Below are 12,813 nucleotides of genomic sequence, written 5' to 3'. Positions count from 1 at the left end.
AGAAAATTGATTCTAAATATGTTCTAAAATATTTAAAAGAAATTTTAGAGTAAGGAGGACTATTATAGTGTTACAAATACTGGCTCGCTGAGAGTCGTTACTGTCGCAGTTCTTTATGTTAGAAACGCTACATAAAAGATGACAGATAATCATTGCCTATGCCAACCGGGTCAAATAAGTTTATCGCTCTGTAAATATTTTAAATGTCATAATTATATTCGTGACAACCCTGTCTCTGAACAGCACAAGCACTGGTGAATATCGTATTTGGAATAGAAATATCGTAACGTCCCTAAATTCATTGAATTATTTCGGTTTAATCAAAGCATTGTAACATTACATTGGGAACTAAAATAACTATGAATCTTCTTATAATTGTATTACATTTAGTAACCATCACATTAGGAATGCGCAACTTCATGAGGTAAACAAAACAGTTAACTCCCACTAAATAAAAAAAATATATAAGATTTGAAACATTGCGTTTTGATTTTGAAAACATATAAGATACAAAAGAATAACAGTACCATTTTTTTATTTTATATTTCATAGATTAACAGTGCTTTATGTATCTTCTCGTATTAGTTAAATTAATAACATCTAGAAATCAATATGCAATCCAAATTGTTTTATTTTTAAATTATTTAAAATGTTTATTCGTAATTTAAAGATATTTACACCATACTATAGGATAATAAAAATAATATAAATGTCTATGTCGCAGAACTATATGTTAGTTAAAAAATAGGTTAAGTCCCAGTTTTTTGTTCGAAAATATCTTTTGAAAGACAATATTAGTAACTTTGTAAATGTACCTAATTTATAAATTATATTTTCGAAATAAAAACAGGAAATAACCGGTTTTTATTATGCAACTTTGAATTAATTCACAATGTACAAATTAATTACGTACAATTTTTTTATTGTGTAAAAAATTAATTATATTTATGTATACGTTGTTATTTCATTTACAATATTAAGGTATTTTAATATGCATTGAATTTGATATTAGTTGAACGGTTTCATGAATACAATACTAATAATGGATAAAGGTGAAAAAATTATTAATTGTTTCAAAGTTTTGAATACATTAACAACGAACATATTATTGTCGAATAAAATTTACACTGAAAATATAAGTAATATATTATAAATTGACCGTCCGTAGCGGCACCTGCCCAATAAAATGGCAAAAGAAAATTAAAAATTACAGTAATTTAATATATAAAATAAAACAAGTCTAAGTAAAAATTTTTCGTATAAAATAATAATAAATAAAGTACGCGAGAAGTGAATAAAGGACGAACTGCACCGCTCTGTCCAGATAGTAAAGCCTGAAAATAAAACAAACTATTATTAAAATATAAAATTACCACAAATCATAGCATTTCATTCTGTTTACATGACCTCAAGAATACCTCGGGTAATGGTCACCACAGCATGTCATTCATCATCATATTATTTTTTATTTAAAATAATAGCAAATTTTTGGTAATTTACTAATATTTCTTGAAGCTCTATGGCTTACGACAATAGTCGAATGGCAGGATTCGACCTCTCGACCAATTATTCGAAAATCCGTTCCCTTAAGTATTAGGATATTGGCGCTTCAAATAATCATCATCAGCCTGTATCTGTCCCCTACTGTTAGCTATTGCTAATATCTTTCACAGTATTCAGAAATTAAATAGGTACCCTTAAACATTATTAATGCTACCGCGTTTTTATAATATATGGGGGAAAACGAGCAATGGGAACACCGAGGTGTTAACCAAAGCAGTACCAGAAGAACTGTAGATGCATCCCCGGTCTTTGAGAAGGTAACAAGGGTAGACGCCAGCACAAAAAAGATCTGTTGCACGAATTGCATGGTACACCCGCAGACATACCACGACCACACAGAAGACAGGCGTGAAGTGAAAGCAATTCCGCGTACAGTCCGATGAGTGTGGAGGAGGCCTAACTTTAGTCCTCTTTCCCTTTCCACCCTTTTCTTAATGGGAAGGTGAAGTAGAATTTTTCAATGCGTTTCTGTAGTTTAAAGTTAGACAACGCTTCTGTACTTGCCTATGGAGAGCGTTCGCTTCACTATTATGCCGTATCAAGGTGGCCGCTTGCTCGTTTGAAACCTTATGATATAAAAAGGTCATGCGGTATCAAAATACTTACTGTTTTTGTAATCTCCTCGCTTGTGGCAATGTAGCTGGATCTTCTTTGCAACAGTACTCTCGAGCACCCCTAATATAATTTCTTATATATTTACTCCAGTTCAGCATCTGCAAAAAAAGTTTTATTTACAACAAATCACGGCTTATAGCAGCATGCTTATGGCAGGCTGTAAAAAATAAACTAAATCATTAAGGTTTATAAAACTTTATGCTGACCTTACGTGAGTGGGATAAGACCGATGATGAGTTTTACAAGAAAACGTGTATGAATTGTAACATATATAAATATATATTAAAAATATGAACACATGGCAATATATGATTAGAATAATTCAGAACGTATTTGTATGAAATATACATTTATTAACATATAATTATATTTTACGTTTCATTAATTTCCATTGTCGAAGTATTCGGTAAACATATTATCTCGGTGTTTTAAATAGAATGAAAAGTATAAAATAATAAAAAGTAACAAAAATGTGTTGGCACATCAGACACCAGAGAATTCTTTTATACAACGTGCGAACTGGACTGCTGGGTATTGTGGGTTGCTAATTTTTTGTAAGTAACCCGCACTTGGCCAGCGCGGTCGACTATGTCCTGATCACCCTTAACTTAGGGTAGGCTCCGAGCCCCTCGGTGGGGACGTATAGTGAGCTGATGATGATGATGAATTTCTTGTACCCAGGGTTTTTGAACTTCTCATGTATTTTTGTTACTTACATTCATATCCGTGTAGAATGTCTCATTATCTTGTTTGGATATCTTCTCTCGTAACGATACGAAGTAATCGTTTGTGAAGAACCACTCTTTCGTGGTATAATACTGAAGCACTTCCAGACCGTAGTTGACACGCTTCTGTATTTTCACCATACTGTGAACAAAATTAAGGTAAACAATACCTATCAAAACATTAAGGAGTTGCCTTTTTTAATAACAATTGTGTAACTTACAAAGTCTTTTTGCCCATGAGGAACATTAGCAGGTCGACCAAGTATGCTGGTAGGAAGTGCGTGAAGAATAAAGCTATATAATGCTGGATACGGGAATTCTTCGGCGAGCCGCCCGGGTACCAGAGGCACACCGAGAATGGAAACTCCTGCACGTGTACTCGACCTAAATGTTTTAATAGGCTTAGTTACTACAAATGTAATGTTGATCTTGTTTTGTTTTAGCGAATTCAGGTACTGGCTTTCTTTTGGCACCTTTGGTTAAAACGGGAATATTAAGATCTTTTTGAGTCGATATGGTATGTCTACAGCACTAATTGTTCTCAAACTAAGCATTATCTTTCGTCGTGCGGTATTAAAAAAAACCTTAATGATTAGCCTATGTGTCCTTCTAGACAATGTTTTACATCTATGCCAAATTTCATCAAGATCTGTTGAGTTGGAGCTACCTTCAATCAGACATCCGTCCACTTAAACATTCGCATTTATATTAGTAAGAGTAAGATTAATAATAAAATGTATTTTACCCATGTCAAGCGCTCGGCCCCAAGTGAGAGGGTTAATTCCAGACTGGGTAATATTGCATACTCTGATTTCCTTTGGTCTGTGAAATTATTGTTTTAAAATTAAGTTCAATATAGTTTAAAGATTCTCATTATTAAGTATAATTATTGTTAAACATTATAATGCAAAACAAATCGATATTTCAAAGGTTATTAAATAAATCAACATGTATTAGTTGCAACATTGTCAAAGAATTAAATTTGCTTCCTACTTAAGATTGAATGTCGTTTAGCAAATGTGTATGTATGTTGTTGACAAGTTTTCGACTTAATTATACATTGTGAGCGTTCAATGACGTTTCCTGGATTTTATAATATATTTATGTTAAACTTACTTTTCAATTGCAGTGACGTAAGCTAGTAATATACATCCATTTACAGCTATATCCACCGGGACAATATCGGCGAGGTACGAGTCATTGAGGAGTATTGTGCGAATTACACCTGGAATTTATAAAATGACCAATTAGAGATATTTAGTCAAACTTTAACTCACTCTTGAGAGATGCCACCTATCCACAATTCTTGCGTACAATATTTCTCCACTCATTGGATGATGGATGGCATTATGCATTAGAGTTTTGAGAATTTTTAAGATGTATAAATTACTAGCTGTCGCCCGCTACTCCGTCCGTGCGGAATTAAAAAAAATATATAATTAATAGCATATGTATTCTTCCAGACTTGTTCTATATGTATGTCAAATTTCAGCCATCCTGGAGACATCCAGGTCGTCTTCAAACAAAAATCCATCCATCCATCCAAATATACGCATTTATATTATAAGTAGGATTAAGATTTATTGTCTTTAGATGGTTTAATATATTTTATTACCTTTTCCCGCGCCGACCAGTAGACCTGTAGGTCCATTCATGTTGTCTACCCATCCCGGCAATGGTTCCTTGTGCGCTGCAGACACTGAAAAACACGTTTTTAAAATGATTATAATCTGACTTGAGCAACTGATCTCTGCCTTTTAAGTATTTTTAGTTCATCATCAGCTCACTATACGTCCCCACCGAGGGGCTCGGATCCTATCCTAAGTTAGGGGTGACTATGCCATAGTCAACCACGCTGGCCAAGTGCGGGTTGGTTGATTTCACACATATCTTTGAATTTCTTCTCAGATATATTCAGGTTGCATCACGATGTTTTCCTTAGCCGTAAGAACGTCGGATAAATGAACATATGTAAATCGGAAATCGAAAAACACATTGGTACATGGCGGGATTCGAAGTCAAGTGCTTGACCCCTGAACCACCGACGCTAATTTTTAGTTATTGTTATACAAATTTAATACTAACCTATAGAGGGCCGAGCAATTGCGATGGGAAATTTTCCTGCGTGTTGGGATACCAAGTCTTCAGTTAAAGACTTTGTGTATGCGTAAGTGTTTGGTTGAGGCTCGATTAATCTGGAACGTAAAATAAATTAATTATCAATCCGTTGGCGACAGCAGTCGAGTCGTACGTACTCCAGTTTACAGCTAAAAACTGCTGCCGAAGTTGTTTAAACCAGTCTATGTATTTTAAACCTTAGTCATGATGTCATTTGTAATCCTTAAAGTTTAGTTTAGTTATTAAAAAAGTCAAAGACAAAAGAGTGTAGCGGCAGCTCCCTTCAGTTAAAGTATTTCACCTTTCTTAATAAAGAGCACCAGGTAATGTAGTACAGAGATAAGGTATGCTTACTTAGGGCTCAGGTGTTTGAGTAGGTCATCATCCATCCACCGCACGCAGTGCATGACATCCTGTGGACGGTGGGCGGCGGGATACAGGCGCTCCTCCAGTACAGGCAGCTCGCAGCGGCAATAAGACGTGGACACGTGCAGGAACACCTGCAAATATTATGGAGCTGATGTATTTTTAAAAGTCAATACAATGAGGATGTTTTTTTGTAACAGTCGTGGCTGAACTGTGAGACAACAGATAGTATGATGCTGATTGATAAAAAGTTGTAGTCGCTTTTTGAAGTAGAATGATGCAGTTTGTCTATGGTTGAAAACATTGTGGTTTTTGTCGTAATTGGATAGGTTTGGTTACAACTATCTAATTACTTAAATCATAAGAACAAGGCATACCTCAAGCTTTTTCATACCGGCGGCTAATTTGAGCACTTTCATTGTACCTTCTGTGTTCATTGCGACCGCGTCACGAATGAACGTATCAAATCTAAAAATAAACAGTTACTTATATTATATGATTCCACTTGAAAACAGATAACAATGATTTTTAATGATTCGGTTCGAAAACCTATAGTTACATTTGAACTCTCGAGATATAAAATGCTAGAGTAATTAAAAATGTTGTGTTCATATTGAGAAAAGTAATAATTAAAGCAATAAATAGAAGTGTGAATAATTCTAGCTTAAGTACTATTTGTTTAGAATATTATCAATATTTATATCCGACCAATTCGTTCGATTCGAGATTCGAATACACCCCTAATAACTAAAGGCATTCGACGTCATCTCTTTAGCTCCACGTTTCGACAAACATTTTCGATTCAAACAATTTACAACCCTAATTACTAAAGTATTTTTAAAGACTACAACACAATTTTTCTATTTTATCATCAGTTTGCAACTCAACTGCTCGTTTGTTTTGGTAATAACTATTGATAATGGTGATTACCTGACACAAGCAGCGCAATGGAAGACTATCTGACATTCTCTCTGAAGCTCATCCCAGTCCGCTATAGACATGCCTAGCTCATCCTGCAGAATATCACCCGGCACCACATGCAACTTGTCCAATACTTTCAGCGATGTGTCTTGTAATTTGTCGAATAACTGGAAACAGATTTAATACAAATATTACTAATATTATATGATAATCGCGAATGTTTTGATGTATGGATTGATGGATGTTTGATATAAGGTATCATCAGAACAGCTGCATGCTGAAATTTGGCGTAGATGTTGAACATAGTGTAGAACATAGGCTATATATGAACTGAACGAATTTTATAATTCGTAATATATTCGTAATATAATAAAATAATTATTTATTTTATCCCGCGCGGTTGTAGTCGCGGAAGACTGCTGGTTAAAATGTAACTATTGAAAACTTAGCCACAAACAATCTCTTTTCATCACAAAGTTTGGTTGAGATGCGTATGTTAACATAGATGTATGGTGCAATGATAAGGGATAATAAAATTAAGAATGAATATATTACATGTAGTTTAAAAGTTGCGTCAGGTATGTAGAAATTGGAAAGATGATTACCAACGTATAGAGATATGAGGAGAGATGATGGGCACATAAACATAAAAGTAATAGCTTAAATGTGGATAAATGATGCTTGAAACTTACCGTGGGTTTCTGAATCTTTGTTTAAAACATATCGTTAACCCTGTCATTATCTTCGACAAAACAGAGATAACATTATGTTTTAACCGGAGATTCGGGTTTTAGAAACTCACAGTAATGTTGCAACATACTTTACTTACTCGACAATTAATAAAATTTTCAAGACGCTCTTTAGTGCCCTGTCCTTTTTTGGCTCGCAACAATATATATATCTTGTCTATATCTGGACAACATCGCAAGAGTTTCTCTATTAGAACCTTCCCCATGAAACCAGTTGCTCCGGTGATGAAAATCTTCTTGCCCGCGAAGAATTCAGACACGCCAACTGATGGCGCCATGTCGACGAGTTTTTTTCTGAAAAAAAAAACATAAGGAACTCTACAATTGGAAGATAGTAAAATAGTTAAAATACTTGTTCAAAAATATTCTTACAGTTATATTAAGTTTCAATCAATACGTATAAATATAATATGATATACCAAGAAGGAGTTTTAAGCCTCTACTATGCAACAGTAGGTTCGAATCTGTCGGAATTTTTTTCAATAAAAACTTATTTCTTATCGAGTTGTTTAAAATTCACAACTGCCTAGTCGTATTCTATCACTTCAATAGTCGTATTAAAACGTGAACTGTCCTTTAAATAGATGTGAAAGTGTTTAAATAATTTTGACTTAATTAAGGATATAAATATAGATAGATGTAATTGAATTCAATGGACACGAGAATTTTTATTTACGCATGTTTGTATGCCTGCCAATATATATTAGCCGACTTTGAAAAGAAGGTTATTAATTAATCTGTATGTTTTTTTATGTATGATACAGCGTTATTCCGCTCCTGGTGCTGATTTTGAATTTTTTTTTGATCGTAAGGTTTTGCTTGCAGATGGTCCCATTTTTTTTTATTAATTTTTATATTATCTATGCATTTAGTTTGAAAAGTTTTAGTTTTTACATTAATGATACAAAAATATATGTGATATGTCTGTGATAACAGGCCTATGATGACAAAATTATTAAGATAAGTTTGGTATTCATTTTTCTATTACGAATTCGACTCTACGTACTTATAATACTTAAGTATGGCGCATGATTATTTTCGATATAACATGCAGACCCACCTTTATTAACTGTTTAAAACTCAGTTAATGGTTCGACAGTAGAATACGTCATTTTATTCAACTAAAATATCATAAAAGAATCTCCTTCTTTCTTGAAAAGTAATATTTGCCCACCAAGTTGGTACGGCAATGGGTATGACCCCGCTTCGGGCGATACATGGCGTAACACAACCTTGGCATTTTTGTCTTCGCGAAACACTTTTACATTTTATATATTGAATATAAACGACGCAATTAAAACAGTTGACGGGTGCCTTAATATTTTAGGAACATCAACCATCGCACCAAGCAAGCTAAAGCACATGCTTTTAAACATGAGTTTACTTGTTTGGAAAATTTTCTTACCAAAAAACAAAAATATAGAAACGGACCTGTGGGCAAGAGCTAGTTTATTTTTCAATAGTAAAAATAAACACGAATGACAAAATAAAATTAATGGAGTTACTTCCTCGCGATTAGCTTTCGATCATTTTATTGCCGAAATATGTTTCAATATAATTGTCAAGAAGTGGAAACACATAGTAAAGCATCATCATCATCAGCTCACTATAGGTTCCCACTGAGGGGCCCGGAGCCTACCCTTAGTTAAGGGTGTTTAGGCCATAGTCAACCACGCGGGCCGAGTGCAGGTTGGTTGAATTCACATATCTTTGGATTGTACGTAGGTATGTGCACGTTGCGTAGCAATATTTTTCTTTTTCGTGAGAATGTCAGATAAATGTAACGATGTAAATCGAAAAACCCATTGGTTTTTACAAGTCAAGGCCTTAACCCCTGAGTCACTGTCGCTCTAAGCTTCTAGTCTTTTAAGGCAGAAACGGTTGACTAACAATACTAGAGGCTAAAGTCAAGGTAATATTGCTATACATGTATTGTAGGTCTTCGTTTACATATTAACACATCTTTAGATTATAAATAAGGCGGAACTTAGTGTTTTCCTTGAAGTCTTACATTATATGTTCAAATGTAACTCTTACGTCAGACTGAATTCTATTTTAATACGTTTTTAATGCTAGTCCATACTTAGATATATGCTAATACGATATTATATTTTCTTAATGAGTTATGCTTTCATAATTTAATCGAACCAACAGTAGCCTAATGTTTGAAAACCAGCAAGCGGTCCCTTGAATTCGCCAAAATGGCGAAGTGTCCGCACCCATACACATCTGCACTTATTGACTGATTATTATTCATTTAGGAAGTCATTTTTTTTGTAATTATAGTGTAAGTCAACCTCAACAGACTTATCAAAAGACAGACGTAAAAAACGATTTATATTGCTGATTCATTTCATTTGATAGAGACCTATAAATTGTTTATAACTTTTATTGACTTTTCTTACAATTCTGGAACAACTAGCGGTTGCCCGCGAATTCATCAGTGCAGAATAAAATAAAAAAGCCTTTAATATCCCAGTCCAACTCCCTTCAAAATCAGTTTAGTCGTTCCGGAGGCAGACATTTTTATAAATTGTTTTTTGTTATCAGCTTGCAAAACACATCATGTGTACCTTGAAACCTTACTTAACCTGGGTTTGGATATGTAAAAATCTGCTATAAATTATTAATAAACTAAATTATTAACCATTAAGTATCAATTCTATTGTATTTATTTATATGTACGCAAATGAATTATGGAATAGTTAATTCCTTTGACAAAAATAACATTTTTGTCAAACGAACAACAATTGAGTATTTAAGAATGGTTAAAATCGTATAACTGATTAATTTATAACACGCAAAAATAATTAATTTAAACGTATAAATTATGTATTGTCACAGTATATAGTAACTGTAGCATTCGTTGCGTTATATTTGGCTCTTTCATGTACCGACACGTGTTGTCGGTCCAAAGGTCTGACATATTTTTTTTTATATCATAAGGTGGCAAACGAGCGAGCGGCCACCTGAAATCGCTGAAATAGCGAAGTGACCGTTGCCCATAGACATACGCAATTGCATATGCGTTGCCTACCTTTAATCGACGGAGGAGAGGATGTACAGAAAGAAAACATTTTCCCTTTCCATGCATCCTCTCATCCGGAATGTCCACTTCCACTTCCCATCCTTTCCTTATTAGAGAAAAAGGGTAGGAAAGGAAAGAGGACTAAATTAGGCCTCCGGGACGCACACTCATCAGACGAAACCCGGAATTGCTTCCACTTCACGCCTGTCACATCGGTCAATGTCTTCTGTGTGGTCGTGGTATTTCACCGGGCGAACCGGGCCAATTCGTGCGAAGATGTTAAAGCGGGCTCTACCACTGTTAAAATCGACTGACGCTCCCTCTCTCAGGTATGTACTTATGAAATGTACGCTCGAGATAAACAACACCACGTTTATGCATACACTAGAGTAACTATTTAAATATTATTGAATTCTCCATAATTAGGAAGGGATGTAAAGTACGCCCATTAAAAATACATCATGGCTATATTAAGAGTGTCGGCGGCTCAAAGGTTAAGCGCTTGCCTTGTAATCTGCAGGTCCTGAGTTCGAATCCCGCCGTATATCAATATGTTTGTCGATTTTCGATTTAAATATGTATGTACATTTATCTGACGTTCTTACGGTGAAGGAAAACGTAATGCAATCTGTACGAAGAAATTCAAAGATATGTGTAAAGTCAACCAAAATGCACTGGGCCAGCGTAGTTGATGATGACTTACGATGACGAATGACGTACGCCCTATTAAAAACACATCATGGTCACCATAATGTAATTATTTTACTAGTTGTCGACCGCGACATCGTTCGCGTAGAATTAAAAAATACATGAAAACCCTATGTGTTCTTCCAAACTATGTTCTACTTCTATGCCAAATTTCAGCAAGATTCATTGAGCCGCTCCGAAGATATCTTTAAACAAACATCCATCCATCTGTAATGGATTTGAACCCTAATCGTAAGAACCGCAGACAAACAAACCAATCTCTTTGTGATTGTGACATTGACTTTCATGTGTCGTACTCGGAACGCTATAAGCTACGCAAAAATGACGTCCTTTGCGGGTTTTACCAAATGTATATAAAATTTCCTTGTCATTTCTAAAGATTGTTTTTTCATGTAATTCTTAAATGTGATAAACAAAATAATGAGACCCATAATCTTGGATTACCCGAATCTTTTGTTAGTAAGCGGTAATCAACAGTTTTTTTGTGTCGAAGTTTTGCAAATACATGCTGAGATCATCGGTCATTGTACTTCAATATTGACTTATAATTCGTTTAAATAGAAAATTAATTAAACCTTGAATTAGTATGACTACTCATATGTCACTTCTAGAAAAAATACGAAAATACACCTTTTTATGGTTCGGTACCTCAAAAGGAAAAAAAACGGAACCCTTATAGGATCACTTTGCCCGTCTGTCTGCCAAGACCCTTTTTATATCGCTCAAGATTTTTACTTTTCACCTACCGAATCTGTTAATACCGAAAATCTTTACCCTCCCGACATTCCGACTACGTAAGCTTTGGTTTCCACTGTCGATACCATCGTAAAAACACATATGTTGCAATCTCTAAAAAACCTGACATACCAATCTTGCTAATGTTATAAATGCGAACGTATGGATTAATAGATGGATGGATGGGTGTTTTTTAAAAGGTATCTCTGGCACGGCTCAACGGATCGTAATGTTTGGCACCGATTTAGTACATAGTCTTGAAAAACAGACAGGCTACTTATTAAGATTCTTTTGTTACGCACGAACAGCGTCGCGGGCGAGAGCTACAGCGAGGATACATTATACGAAGGCTTCGACAATGAAACTCTACCGTTATACAGTATTTCGACAACAGTTAAAAATTCGAGTACAATAACATTATTTTTTTACAAGGAACCAAATTTTATTCGAAGAATGAGATTATTGTATCCATATATATGATTTAATTATGTTAAGTACCTAAGTCGATGGTCATGTACCGAGTAAATATATATAATTACATAGTTCCGCGCATCATTGTGTATTTTAGACACGACTGATGATGCATAGTCCTAGACCTTGAGGTACATGTGTGATACGAAACTGGTTTATTGTTATAAAGACTGACCACTAAATACATATTTGTTATATAAAAAATTATGTTTCTCATACATGGTGTATTTCCTTAGTTAATAACGAAAAATAAAATAGTAAAATTTTTGTCTGAATGTCTGTCCGCAAGTCCGCATATGTTCCTGGTTATATGCGAAACAGCTTGGCTAATTTAGACGGGATTTTTACTGTAAGGTAGCTAATGCATGCTAACATATTATAGATTAATTATTTATCTGTGATGACAAAGTCGCAGGCGACTGCTAGTCTACAATAAAAAAACTAAAGAAATATAGCAGCAGCAATATAGCAGACGTGCAATTATCAGCAAAATAAACTACCTGCTTGTAGCATTTGTTTACTCCATTGTTTCTTTATTTTATTTAAATTAACTTGACCAATACTACTTCCCTCTATACCTTTGTTAAAAGAAGGAATTTATTCCAATGTATTGTATAACAATGTATTGTATGTAATTAGTGGCCACATGCTCGTTTGCCATCTAGCCCATCATCTTTAAAAAAAAATCCTGTACAATTGCGCTCGTATGAATTTTACAAACATTTTTGTATGTACATATTGTTGTAGATTAAAACCTATTTCGAACACTGGCCGTAACGAAATAATGTAAGATTGAAGAAGAAGAAGTGACGTT

The 12,813-nt window shown here is 34.4% G+C and overlaps 1 protein-coding gene across 1 annotated transcript in view; it reads right to left on the bottom strand.

Moving 5' to 3' along the window:
- Positions 1-667: 667 nt before the first annotated feature.
- LOC106124268 (fatty acyl-CoA reductase 1) overlaps positions 668-12,813 on the bottom strand; it is an 18,995-nt gene continuing 6,849 nt past the window's right edge. The window contains exons 2-13 of the mRNA XM_013320748.1: positions 7,138-7,351; positions 6,318-6,475; positions 5,765-5,855; positions 5,376-5,521; positions 4,989-5,098; positions 4,519-4,602; positions 4,020-4,128; positions 3,649-3,725; positions 3,125-3,287; positions 2,895-3,045; positions 2,170-2,276; positions 668-1,334 (exon numbers count right to left, since the gene is read on the bottom strand). Coding sequence (XP_013176202.1) covers positions 1,241-1,334; positions 2,170-2,276; positions 2,895-3,045; positions 3,125-3,287; positions 3,649-3,725; positions 4,020-4,128; positions 4,519-4,602; positions 4,989-5,098; positions 5,376-5,521; positions 5,765-5,855; positions 6,318-6,475; positions 7,138-7,335 — 1,488 coding nt within the window. The 5' untranslated portion in view covers positions 7,336-7,351 and the 3' untranslated portion in view covers positions 668-1,240. The remainder of the gene's footprint in view (positions 1,335-2,169; positions 2,277-2,894; positions 3,046-3,124; positions 3,288-3,648; positions 3,726-4,019; positions 4,129-4,518; positions 4,603-4,988; positions 5,099-5,375; positions 5,522-5,764; positions 5,856-6,317; positions 6,476-7,137; positions 7,352-12,813) is intronic.

The sequence above is a fragment of the Papilio xuthus genome, unplaced genomic scaffold (assembly GCF_000836235.2).
Source record: "Papilio xuthus unplaced genomic scaffold, Pxut_1.1 DF825946.1, whole genome shotgun sequence".
Classification (NCBI taxonomy): Eukaryota; Metazoa; Arthropoda; class Insecta; order Lepidoptera; family Papilionidae; genus Papilio; species Papilio xuthus.
This window is presented reverse-complemented; position numbering and strand designations above follow the sequence as displayed.